Here is a 12,935-nt window from a genome sequence, read left to right as displayed (position 1 = left end):
TTAAAGATCATCCAGTCCCACCCCCTGCCATGGGCAGGGACACCTTCCACCAGCCCAGGTTGCTCCAAGCCCCCTCCAACCTGGCCTTGGACACTTCCAGGGATGGGGCAGCCACAGCTTCTCTGGGCAACCTGTGCCAGGGCCTCACCACCCTCCCAGGGAAGAATTTCTTTCTAATGTAATTTTTCACCCAGAAAGATTACAATTGGGATCTGCTGACAGGTCCAACTCCAAGGCTCAAGGGATTTTGAATGTGATGTCAGATGAGCCTGAGAAGGGATGTCCCACTGAGCTGGTCCCCAAGAGGCACAGCCATGGTGGCAGCTCCTCACACACTGCTCCACTAAGCAGCTGCTCCCTCCCAGGAGTGTTTGCATGGTGGGGAGGTCACACAGGCTTCCACTTGCACACAGAAAATCTCTTTCTAAAATCTCCCATGTCAGTGAAATTACCCAGGCTCTGGGCAGACCATGGATGTTTTCACAGTCCTGATCTTCAGGCTCCTAAAGGATCACTAAGAGCTCCTGGGGCACATCTTTACCTACACAGACATATTCCCTAGAAGGGAAGCCAGACCCTTGTTTTTGGTGAGATCCATTTTGACACCAGAAGGGAGAGCACAAGTTGCAATCTCCAAACTGCAGCTGTTGACTTTGGCATCGGCCTCACGTGGAGAGCAGTTCCTCAGGAGTCTCTGCATGCCCTTCATCCATCACCATCCCCTGCTGCTGGCACTGTGGGGCTGCTTTCACCAGGACAAAGGTAGGGTTGTAAATCCAGGCTTACAGGAGCACTTAATCCCCTCATTTGACAAACTCGGCAGCAGCTCCTTGTTCAGCTCTGGCTCTTGGGGGATTGCAGGGAATTGAAGGGGGCTTTGCTGATGGCAGATACAGCCTGGGACCTGCTGCCTGAAACCCAGCCTTTGTGTGCTGGATATACACACAAACAGCAGCTTCAGGGACATGACCAGGACAAAACAAGCAGGGGATTAAAATCCATGGGCACTCAACAGCTTTACAAAGGCAGCAGGTGTCAGCTGAGGCCAGCACAGCCCGGGGGGAACAGAGAGTGCCCTGCCAAGCACAGGCAGGGATGGAAGGGGAGATCACTGGCTACAACGTTGTCAGCATTTGAAAAATGCAGGAAGGTTGAGGAGGGACTATTTACAAGGGCCTGCAGTGACAGGACATGGGATGGCTTCAAACTGAAAGAGGGGAAATTTAGGTTAAATATAGAGAAGAAATTCTTGGCTGTGAGGGTGGTGAGGCCCTGGCACAGGTTGCCCAGAGAAGCTGTGGCTGCCCCATCCCTGGAAGTGTCCAAGGCCAGGTTGGATGGGGTTTGGAGCAACCTAGTCTGGTGGAAGGTGTCCCTGCCCATGGAAGGTGGTTGGAATGAGATGATCCTTAAGGTCCTTCCAAACACAGCCATTCTGTGGTTCTGTGATTCTGTGATTTTATGAGAAACCTGTGAGCAGCTTCCTGAGTGCAGAACAATCAGATAAGCAATTAATAATGGGAGGTGGAAAGGGAAAGAGCAAAGCAAATGAGAGATTCAAGGGTAATGTGCTGTGACTTCAGCAGGGGAGGGAAGGGAGAAGCAGTTGCCTACCACCAGGACAGCATGAGAAAAATTGTTAAAGAACAGAAAACCTGGAGGGCAGGCTCCCAGAAGACTCATTTTATCTGATTGTCCCTGCCTGGTTTCAAGAACACAAAATACATCACAAAGGTCAGCGATTAATTGATAGCACAAGCCAGATTCAAATCGGGAATGCAGTGATGCAATATTAACCAAAGGCATCCTCAGAATTACTCAGCAGTGGGCTCTGATCTCAGTGCTGACCTCTCCATGGCAAACAGTACTCTGAAAAACAAATGACTCATCCCACACATCTTCCCAATCCATTATGTCCTAATAGGAAGGAGGCTTCTGCTTTTCTGAGTGCTGAGGACACCGCTGTCTGCAGGGAGAGAGGGCTGTAAGCTGATGGAAAGTGTTTCTGTAGAAGCAACAATACAAAGATGTACAAATCTCAGAAGAAAGAAAAAACGGGGGGAGAGAAGAGTTAAAGGAGGCAGAGAGATTAATTTGAAACTGGAGCAGCCAAGTCAAAAAGTATCTGCAGCTCCTGGCACAACAGTCCCTCGTGCTGAGGCCACACTGCACAGTCTATAGAAACACATAAACTCATCATTAATTGTCATGCCATCCAAGCTACAGGACTCTGGAGGACAGTGCTGGTGAGCACCAGTGCTCAGGCCCAGGGCACAACCAGGTCATACCCAGGTATCAAAACCCTCCTCCCCCCAGTGGATCAACTCCAAGCACCACCAGCACACCTGTGGATGACACACCTGAGTGAGAAGACTTGTCACTTCCTCAGCCCCAAGACTGAGCATTTTGATGGGTGAATGTAAAGTTCAGGCTTTTAAATCCATATTCAAGATGGAACATACTGGCATGATTTCCAGTAATGCTGAATATCCACACTCTGGTTTCAAATCAGGAGCAGTTTGACTATTGCGCACATCTGGTAATTAAGGTGTTTAATTTTAGGCCCCCAGTGCTAATTTTAGATTCAAATTTGACATATTTGTCCTCACTGCTCTGCATCTTAATCAACTTCACCATCAGGCACCTCTCCCCCCAAGCCTCACTCCAGCCAGACACAAACTTTGTGCCCTTTCACCCTTTCTGCAACAGTAAAATCTCCCAGACCCCCTGGTGCTGTGGTTTCCCATCCTTCCCACTGCCTCCCCAGTTCTCCACCACTGTCTCAGCACCTGCTGTGTGAGAACCCTGCCAGCACAGCACCCACTGAAGAGAGGCCTGAAGAACACACAAAAGACACTACAGGGACTTGTTCTCCAAAGATGAGGTTCAGATCAGTTGCTCCCAATAAAAAAGATCATCTTGTCCTCTACTGGGGAATCATCAACAAGAGCAGCACCTCACGAGTCAGCAGAGCTTTGGCCTCCACGGGTGAGGGGAGGTGAGAGGTGTGTGCAGTGAGGGCATGTTCTCATTGCCCAGGTGGGTGTCACTGCCCTCTGCTCCTGCCTGTTCAACCTCAGCTGCTTCCAACCATGGGAAGTTCAACAAGAGGAAGTGCTGGATTCTGCCCCTGGGATGGGGCAACCCCAGATGGACAGACAGACTGGGAATGAGAGGCTGGAGAGCAGAGCTGGGAAAGGGCCCTGGGGGTCCTGGTGGGTGCCAGTTGTCCCTGAGTCAGCAGTGCCCTGGCAGCCAGGGGGGCAACCCTGTCCTGGGGCATCAGGGAGGGGATTGTCCCACTCTGCTCTGCCCTGGGGCAACATTCTGCACCTGCAACATTGGGACCTGAAGTGCTGTCAGGGGAGATTTAGGTTTGATATTACACAGAGTCACAGAATATTAAGTGAATGGCCCATACAGGGGATTGAATCCATGACCTTGGCATTATTGGCAGAAAGTTTTAATCAAAGGTTCTTCCCCCAGAGGCTGGTTGGGCACTGCCCAGGCTCCCCAGGGCAGTGGGCACAGCCCCAAGGCTGCCAGAGCTCCAGGAGGGTTTGGCTGATCCTCTGGGGCACAGGGGGTGACTCTTGGGGATGGGCCTGTGCAGGGCCAGGAGTTGGACTCGATGATCCTTGGGGGTCCCTTCCAGCTCAGCACATTCTGTGACTCTGCAAGATGCTAAAACCTGCAAAGGGGACATGACATATGGTCCCTCCTCCTGTGTCCTCACAGACCTGTCCTGCACCATGAGAAAAGCAACTGTTTGAAGTGAGATGGAGATGTCAGCACTGAGAGGCACCAGCACAGCCCATCCATCACCCTCCAGACAGGCCTGCGTCCCATGGAGTGTGACAGACATGATTTATGCCCCCAGCACTATCCAGAGCAGATATATGGAATGGAATGGACCAGCCAGTCCTTCATTCACATTAGCCCCTTCTTTCCTTCAGAGAAGCTTCAGGAGAGGTGCATTTACCACTGTAGAAGTTTGTATGTTTACCATTTGTAAGAAATAATAGAATATGAAATGGAGAGAAAAATGGGAGGTGAGCAACAGATGCAAAGCACTGAGAGGCAGTTTGTGTCTCTGCAGAGGTTTGGGAAATACTCAGAAAAACTTCTACTCATTACCAGGGGACAGTGCCAGTGTGGCTCTTTAGCAGGGGCATTTTGGGATGACTAATCTATATTTCAGACATGCATTAGTTTTCCTTAAAGATGGATAACACAATGCAAGGGAAAATGAACATCAGCCTTATTTTAACAGCATGCACTATTTAGTTTGAAGGAGTCTTGCTGAAGTTATAGTGGATTTCCTGGATGCAACTCTAAAAATCACTGATTGTCCCTGTATTTTATGAGCTATTTTGTCACCATAGATTAAATTTAACCATTAAAGGACGGTGACACAGCCAGCTGGATTCCAATCTCATTTTACCTACTGTGATCTTTCAGTTACCAACTTAAGAAGCAGAGACTGGACACACATCTCTCCATTCTCCTTTCCAGGACAGAGCATCTCTTCTGCTCCTCCAGGAACCCAAAGCCAGACTAGAGCCAGGATCCAGCACCATTTTTTTTCCCTGTACAGTCTCAGCCTGTAAAATTGTCCTTCAAACCAGGGTGCAGAGATGTCTCTGACAGAGAAACAGGAGCCCCCCTTGGAGCCCTCAGGGGTTGTTACCTGTGCAGAGGTGCTGTTGAGCTTCTCCAGGCCGTTCTCCAGCCGCTCCGTTTTTGCCTTTAAATCCTCGTCCTTTTTCAGCAGCAGGCTCTGGTAGAGTTTGATTTGCTCCAGGAAGGACTTTGGGGTGGTGTAGTTGTAGCGGCGCTCGTTGCTCAGGTACAGCCGGGACATCTCGTTGACACTGATGTGGACATGGGCCATGAATTTGCTTATTGAATCTTTCACTGAATCCTACAGGCAAGATGAGAAGACAAGGAGAAACTATTTTAAATAGAAAACTATATATAACACAAGGCTGTGCTGAATATAAAGGAATTTGGTAACTTTTCTTTCTACTGCAGCACAGTAACACCTAAGCTGATCCCTTTTCACTGTTATCTCTAAAATAACTTTGTCTGCTTATGTACTTTATACCTCTTTTTATATCTTTTTATCTCACATATTATCTTATTCCAAGCAATTTTTCTAGCACTCAGCTCTACAAAATAACAGCCTTTTAAGTATAAATTTGGGCTTTTCTTCTGTACAAATGGGAAAAGTGCACACTCCTAAAAAGAAACATTGTAGACTTTATTCTTCCCAAATCCTTCCCAGAAAAAGTAAATAAACAGAAATTAATCTCCCTTAATCCAGTAGAATGTTGCCATCAATGAGAACTTGATATATTTTTGCCCTTGAGAATTCCAGAGGCTCAGACACATGTGGGGAGAGCAGAGTGTGTGTTCCCTGCAGTGATCAGGAGCATCAGGTTATTTTCTGTGCTGGGTTGGAGCTGCCTTTGTGCTGGCAGAGCAGTCCTTCCCTGGCAATGCCATCAGTGCCCAGCAGCGTGGTGCCCATGGCACTGCTGCCAACATCCATGTCCCTCTCTGAAAAACCTGGACCTTGTTTTAAGGATAGTTTGGTTGAGTTTGATGCACTTCAGTGTTACCAGCAGTGCCCCTCTGGACAGACACCCAGGTGTCCTGGCTCTGTGTTGCAGGCCCCACCTGCACCATTGGGGCAGTTTGGGGGGACACAATGGAAGGAAGGGATTGAGCCATTAGAGAGTGTCCAAAGGAGGGAAGGAGGATGGGGAAGGGCCTTGATTTGAAGGCGTGTGAGGACACTGAGGGCACTTGGTGTGTTCAGCTGCAGTTCCACCTTCCTGGGCAGGGGCAGAGGAGGGGCAGGGACTGAGCTCTGCTCTGGGGGGACCAGGGACAGCAGCCAGGGAACGGCTGGAGCTGTGTCAGGGCAGGCTCAGGTTGGATCTCAGGCAAAGGTTCTTCCCCCAGAGGCTGGTTGGGCACTGACCAGGCTCCCCAGGGCAGTGGGCACAGCCCCAAGGCTGCCAGAGCTCCAGGAGGGTTTGGCTGATCCTCTGGGGCACAGGGGGTGACTCTTGGGGATGGGCCTGTGCAGGGCTGAGGGTTGGACTCGATGATCCTTGTGGGTCCCTTCCAGCTCAGTAGATTGTGTGACACTGTGTGACTCTCACCTCCACAGCCCCCATGTCTCTCAGGAAGCAGAGGCTGACGGACTCCAGGGCCTCCCGTGGCCACTCCTGGAACCAGTCGATGGTGGTGCAGCTGACGAGGGCCGGGAACCTCCTGCTGCGGAGCCGCAGTTTGGAGCCGACGGGGGAGAAACACAGAGCAACCTGTGGAGCCCAAAGAGGAGAAGGGAGGAGGCAGGGCCAGGAAGAGGCACTGGGTTCCAACCATGCAGCCCATCCCAGACTCCACCAGCCACTTCCAATGGAGGATCCCACAGTTACCACCCAAACAGCAGAGACTGGACACACATCTCTCCATTCTACTTGCCAGGATAGAGCATCTCTTCTGCTCCTCCAGGAACCCAGCTCAGTCCAGGTCAAACCAAGGGAGCGGCAAGCTCTGTCCTGGAGCCCTTTGAGCTTTCTAAAGGCCCAGAAGTGATGACAACAGACAGCACACCCCATGCTTTGGAGCACCTTGCTGGGAGAATCCCAGCTCATATCATGCCCTGGCAGCAAAGCTTTTCAGGCTGCAGCCCCACGGGGCAGCCCAAGGCATCTCCACCCCACACATCTGCCCCAAGGGGGATGGGAAGGATCTGGCCTCCCCCATCCCTCTCACCTTGAGCTGCCGCCGAGCCCGCTCTGTAAAAAACTTCCAGCAGGTCTCCCTGGAGCCCACCAACCCCCGGCCTTTGACTTCATTCCTCACGCTGCTGATGATGTTCTCAACTTCCTCATCAGGGAAGAGATCTGGTATTTCCCCTAAGAGAAGAGTTTGGGGTTATTGGGCTGGGTGTTTTTGCACTCTTAGAGCAAAGGGAAGCAGCTGCCTCCCTCTCCTGGGGCCCAGGGAAGTCCCTTCCTCAGGTAAAAACAGGTGCCAACAGGCCCCAGTAGCAGCAAAGGGGCACAGAAAGTCATTCTTCTAAAAAAGAAACACTTAAGAAAGCAAACTTCCTTAAAAAGCACAGGGGAGAGGGACATAAAATAGAGTCAGAGCACAGAAAGTCCATTTTTTTTAGTTCTACAGAGCTAATTAGATTACAATAAAATAATCAAATCCCTAATATGCTATACAAGATATAAAATCATTTTAGTTCGGTAAGTGCATTAATTATATGTACAATTTCTGCAGCTGTTCAGGGCCATTTCCAGCATGGTCAAAAAACTCCCAGATCACCAAAACATTTTAAAAGCTAGAAATCTCGTAAACATTTTTAAAATTTAATAGTTAAGCAATTGATTGCCAAAAATGCACCCAACCAGATATTTTTTTTAGTGCTTCTTTAATTTGTCACCTACTCGCTTCCTTTCTGGCTTCTGATTTGATTAAAATCCCCTTTATTGAGTTAGATACTATCAATATGAGCACTAATCACTTAAGAAAATACATTAATTCAGAAATCTCCTCATTTATAAGAGTGACTAAAAGGTATATTCTATTCTGGCTTTCTAGATGATGATAAGAAGTGAAACAAGTAAGAAAACAGAGGCTGCAGAGCAGGGAGCAGCCAGAGCCATCAGCCAGCACCCCCTGGGCAGCTCTCGCTCATCTCATGGGGAGTCTCAGTCCTCTATGTTGCCTCCCAGACCCTGGAAGGGGACCTTTGATCTGTCCCCACAGCCGCCAGAGCAACCACAGGAAAACCTGATGCCTTTCAAAGCCACCATAAGCCACATAAGCTGCCAAAGGCCACCACAAAGCCAGGATGCTCAGTCCACCCCTCACTGCAGGACAAGGAATCCCAGAATCCTGGAACGCTTTGGGGTGGGAGGGACCTAAAAGCTCATCTCCTTCCACCCCCTCTCACAGGCAGGGACACCTTCCACCAGCCCAGGTTCTTCCAAGCCCCATCCAACCTGGCCTTGGACACTTCCAGGGATGGGGCAGCCACAGCTTCTCTGGGCAACCTGTGCCAGGGCCTCCCCACCCTCACAGGGAACAATTCCTTCCCAGTATCCCACCTAACCCTGCTGTCTGGCAGTGTGAAGCCATTCCCCTTGTCCTGTCCCTCCAGGCCCTTGTCCAAAGTCCCTCTCCAGCTCTCTTGGAGCTCCTTTAGGCACTAGAAGGGGCTCCCTGGAGCCTTCTCTTCTCCAGGTGAATACCCCCAGCTCTCTCACCTGAGCTTCACCTTCACTCATCAGGTGTTTGTGCATTTACACCAGGAGCTGGTGGGAGCTACTCCCTGCCCTCCACAACAACCCTTGTCCTTGCTCCTGGTAACAAATTCATCATAGGCAGCATTTGCTTGATGTTGAAACCATCTGGCCACCAATTTACAGCCACAAATGTCACCTCTGGAGTTATTCACAAATAACTATCAGTTGTGCTGCTGACTCCTGCTCCCTTCCCATCCCTGGAGGGCACCTGAACCAGCTGGTACCTCCCTAAGCCTGGCTCATAAACAAGGCCACAAGTGGCAGGCAGTGAATTCCCAGGGAGTGTGGGGAACATGCCCACTCTGGCTGTCCCCCACAGTCCCAGTGATGATGCCTCAAAATCTACGTTAAATAAGTTTTAATATAGCTTGCTAGTACCTTTGTACAAAATTCCTAAAAATGCTGTTTAACATTCTTTGTGGAGAATTTCAAAGACAAGGGATTTTAACAAGGTGAAGATTTCTGTCTCTGTAAAAACATACTGAGAAAGAGACATAGCACCTGATATAACCAGTCAAAGCTATTCAGAACCCTGGAAACCATTCCAGAGGGCATGACAGTGTGCCAAAGACCAAGGGAAAAGACGAGGAAGATGAAGACAGAAGGGTCTTCCAGATCTCTGACTCAAATTAGGGAGGTGTGTCAGGGGTGGGAGGAAGGTGGGTGTAACAGCATTAGGTAATGCTTTGAACTGTTAATTAGGTAACTAAATAAAAGCAAGAGGCTTTTGTAACTCTGGGTGCTTGCTTTGGAAGGTAAAACTCACTGATTGAGTCTTAGGGCTTTTATCTGGAGCTGGTTTTAGGCACCAGTGACACAACCTGCACTCCTAGGGAGCTGCAGCACACCCGGCACAGTGGGTGCTCACCACACATCTGTGCCACCTCCTGCAGAGAAGAAGAGTGCTGGCATGGACACTGATTGCTCTGCAATGGTTTTGGTGAGCAACAACCCAGAGGCATCTGGAAAAACAAGAGAGGAAGGACTGGAATGGGATAAGCAGCCAGGTGATGCACACAGACATGGTCATCATGGCTTTGCATCATCCCCAGCTCACAGATACTCCACAGAGGAGGATACTCTGCCTTGATAGGTCTTACCTGCCTTGGGCCTCAAATCCAGAGAATCCAAACAACGTGCTGAGCTACCACTGGTGCCATGGTGCTGTTTTGGTGTGGAATTGTGCTAAAACCAGCCTGGTTCACTAACTGCAAACACCCCCCCTGCTTTTTGAAGCAGCATTTGACAGAAAAGCTGCTGGCTGGCCTGGGAATATGCGACTGGCAGTCAATCACTTTATAATTATAAAAGCCCAGTCCAACTTTCATATGGCAGATTCTTCCACAGGCTTTCTTGGAGTGTGTGGAGCTTCTCCTGTGAAGCAGCAATGCCTCTTCATGGTCACTCCCCAGGGGCTGAGTGAAAGCGAGAGATCTGCCCAGGATCCTTGTGTGGTGAGTTACATCAATCTCTACTTAATGACTGTTTCCTTTTGCCAGTTTTGATACAATTGCTTTGACAGAACTGCTTTGATACAGTGCACTTGCCTATCTTATACTATATCACAAGTAGTTTTTAGCTTTTATACTGTGTAGTAAATAATTCTGAGTAAGATCTTTCATCTGTTCATTTGTCTGTTCATTTCTTATAATAAATAATTCCCTTTACATAAATATATCTGATTTGACATCATTAAAACCTGTGGGAAAAAGTGATTCAATCATAACTCTGTAATTCCTTAAACTGTGGACAAAAATCTGAGGCTGATATTGGATCCAGCCACCCAGGCTCCTCTCTGATGAGTTTAGAAAGCTAGGGGGTCATTTCTACACCTTGTAGCTCAATGAAGGGGCTTTTCTAATAAATTTTGTCTAAGCCTTTCGCTTCCCCCAACACTCCAGTAAATTCTTCTAGCCAGGAACAACCTTAATTTATCAGGTGGGTGCATGGGATCCATAGGTGAAACTCCTCACCTGGTGATACATCCTTCAGCTGCAATATCCCAACAGACACATCATATAACAACCCTGTGCAGTATTCCATGATGTATGGAAAAATGGGTACAAGATATGAGGGAAAGTAAAGAAATCTCCCAGCTGATGGAGCTGCTCCCCAGGGAGGCCCCAGCACGGCTTTTACTCAAGGGCTTAAGCCATGTAACTTCCAGCTTATTCCATTCTTGCCCTTCTGTAGATTCTCGAACTCCAGGTGCTCCACTGAAGGGGGGAGAGGAGAAATCAAAGCAGGAGGGATGTACCTGATGCCAAGAAGTCATTGACCAGCACCAGGAACTGCTCGTCCGCCACCTGCACGTCCGTCAGCAGGAACACAGTGCCCGTGTTCTTCACACCAGCCTTCAGGTACAGGTTTGCCAGGTCTGCCTGGAGGTTTGAAAGCAAGAGGGGTTGTCCCTACACTCTGCAAAGCATAGGCAGGGTATCAGACCTACCAGAGGGATAACTCAGAACCTTCCCATGCACTGAGAACAAAGCAATTGCAATTAATTGGTGTGAAACTGCACTTGGGCCACTCTGCACCTTCCTGTCCAAGCCTTCCAGGTCCCTGTGTCAGCCCATCATTGTCAGGCATTAACAGGTAAGGCTTGACACTACACCTTAGAAGAAGGTCCTGGCCAGCACTGCCAGACCAGGGCAATGCCTGTGGCTGAAACACTGACAGGTCAATGAGATGTGGCTGAAGGCACCAGTGCAACCCCTGGCTGTGGAGATTGTGATTGTTCATGTTTTCCTGCCTGCTCCCATGGAACAGCAGTTTTATTTCAAAGGGAACAGCATCCACCATCTTTGTGAAATCCAAATTTTTCATGAGTTGAATCATCATAGAATAGCTTGGGTTGGAAGAAGATGTTCATCCAGCTGAACCTCCATCCTTTCCTTCCTACCCCTCCAAGCAGGGTACCAGATGTGAGGGATCCTGAAGGACTGTGCACTGGACAAGGGTTCAGAAACTCTCTTAGAAATTCAGCAAACACACATGGTTTTTCCAAAAAAACCCAACTTGCTACTTTGATCACCGGAAATTTGGATTAGATGGATGATAACAGTGGGAAGGGCCAATGGCAGATGGGGGAGCTGTCATCATCTTGCTCTTCTATAGCTGAGAAAAAAAAATTACACTATATTTCACCTTAGGAAGAAATTCTTCCCTGAGAGGGTGGGGAGGCCCTGGCACAGGTTGCCCAGAGAAGCTGTGGCTGCCCCATCCCTGGAAGTGTCCAAGGCCAGGTTGGATGGGGCTTGGAGGAACCTGGGCTGGTGGAAGGTGTCTCTGTCCATGGCAGAAGGGGGGACTGTGTGGTCTTTAAGATCTCTTCCAACCCAAACCAGTCTGTGATTCATAAACTTTTTGAAGATGAATACAGAGTGAAGGGAACATCAAATTATCTCCCACCTCCAGAGGCAGAGAAGCAAAGAGATGCTTTGAAAACAAGTTGATTAAAGCTGGTATTGAGCTCTATTCCCAGCAGGGGGCTCCGGCTGCCACAGGAAATGGGAGGTAGGAGCTGGAAAATCCCAGGAGTTGGGCTGAAAACAGGAGAGCTGAAAACATCCAGTGGATGGTGGGACAGGCTTGTGTGACATGATGGAAACAACCTGGACACAAACACAGGTCACCAGGCTGTGCCACTGATGGGGAAGGAACCCGGAGTCATTGGCCGTTGCATCTCCCAGCAGAAGGGAGTGAAGTTACTGTGGTGGTGGTTTTCACATTTCTAATGCAAATCATTTTGCCAGCAGCTATAAAACCTTAAAAACCTTCCAATGACATTCCAAAATGTTAATTTATAACTCCTAAGCTCACTGACCTGTGCATAAATATAAGCAGGTCTTTAGTGAACCATCCACAATCCACTCAGTCCCTTCCACATAGAAAATACCAGAGGAGGAAATGGATCTGATTTGGGATTGGGATTTTCTGCTTGCTCCTTTTCTACCTCCAAATCACTCCACAATGGGCACCTCACAGATGAGCTAATTACCACACCCTGGTTTAACTAGAAATATCTAGGGTTCATTAGCCCAGCTCAGAGCTGACACTCAAGGCTGGTCTGGAATGTTCTCAGGCCTGGCCAACTCGGAGCACTGGCAGAAGACACCAGGGGGCTGCACCCTGTGCAGACACACTTCAGCAAGGCATTAGGAGCAGCATTGCTCCTCCCCACAGGACTCTGTCTGGAGTGTTCCAGTACCTCAGGATCACAGAACCATTCAGGTTGGAAAAGCCCTCTAAGTTCATCATATCCAACTGTTCCCCCCACACTCAAGGCCACCACTGACCCACGTCCCCAAGTGCCACATTCACACGACTTTTAAATCCCTCCAGAGATGGGGACTCCACCACTGCCCTGGGCAGCTGTGCCAGGGTTGGAGAGCCCTTTCCATGAAGAAGTTTTCCCCAGCACCCAACCTGACCCTCCCCACAGCAGCTTGAGGCCATTTCCTCTCCTCCTGTCACTTGTTCCCTTCAAGCAAAGCCTGACTTCCTCCTGGCTCTCCCCTCCTGTCAGGGGGTTGCAGAGCCAGAAGGTCCCCCCTGAGCCTCCTTTGCTCCAGGCTGAGCCCCCCCAGCTCCCTCAGC

At 49.3% G+C, this 12,935-nt stretch overlaps 1 protein-coding gene across 1 annotated transcript in view; it reads right to left on the bottom strand.

The window, feature by feature from the left end:
• The window catches only part of DNAH9 (dynein axonemal heavy chain 9), a 200,242-nt gene that overhangs the window by 105,862 nt on the left and 81,445 nt on the right, over positions 1–12,935 (bottom strand). Inside the window, exons 49-52 of the mRNA XM_029960052.1 lie at positions 10,594–10,747; positions 6,793–6,935; positions 6,174–6,335; positions 4,691–4,924 (exon numbers count right to left, since the gene is read on the bottom strand). Coding sequence (XP_029815912.1) covers positions 4,691–4,924; positions 6,174–6,335; positions 6,793–6,935; positions 10,594–10,747 — 693 coding nt within the window. The remainder of the gene's footprint in view (positions 1–4,690; positions 4,925–6,173; positions 6,336–6,792; positions 6,936–10,593; positions 10,748–12,935) is intronic.

Source organism: Manacus vitellinus, unplaced genomic scaffold (assembly GCF_001715985.3).
Source record: "Manacus vitellinus isolate BGI_N305 unplaced genomic scaffold, ASM171598v3 scaffold_24_pilon, whole genome shotgun sequence".
NCBI classification, from domain to species: Eukaryota; Metazoa; Chordata; class Aves; order Passeriformes; family Pipridae; genus Manacus; species Manacus vitellinus.
This window is presented reverse-complemented; position numbering and strand designations above follow the sequence as displayed.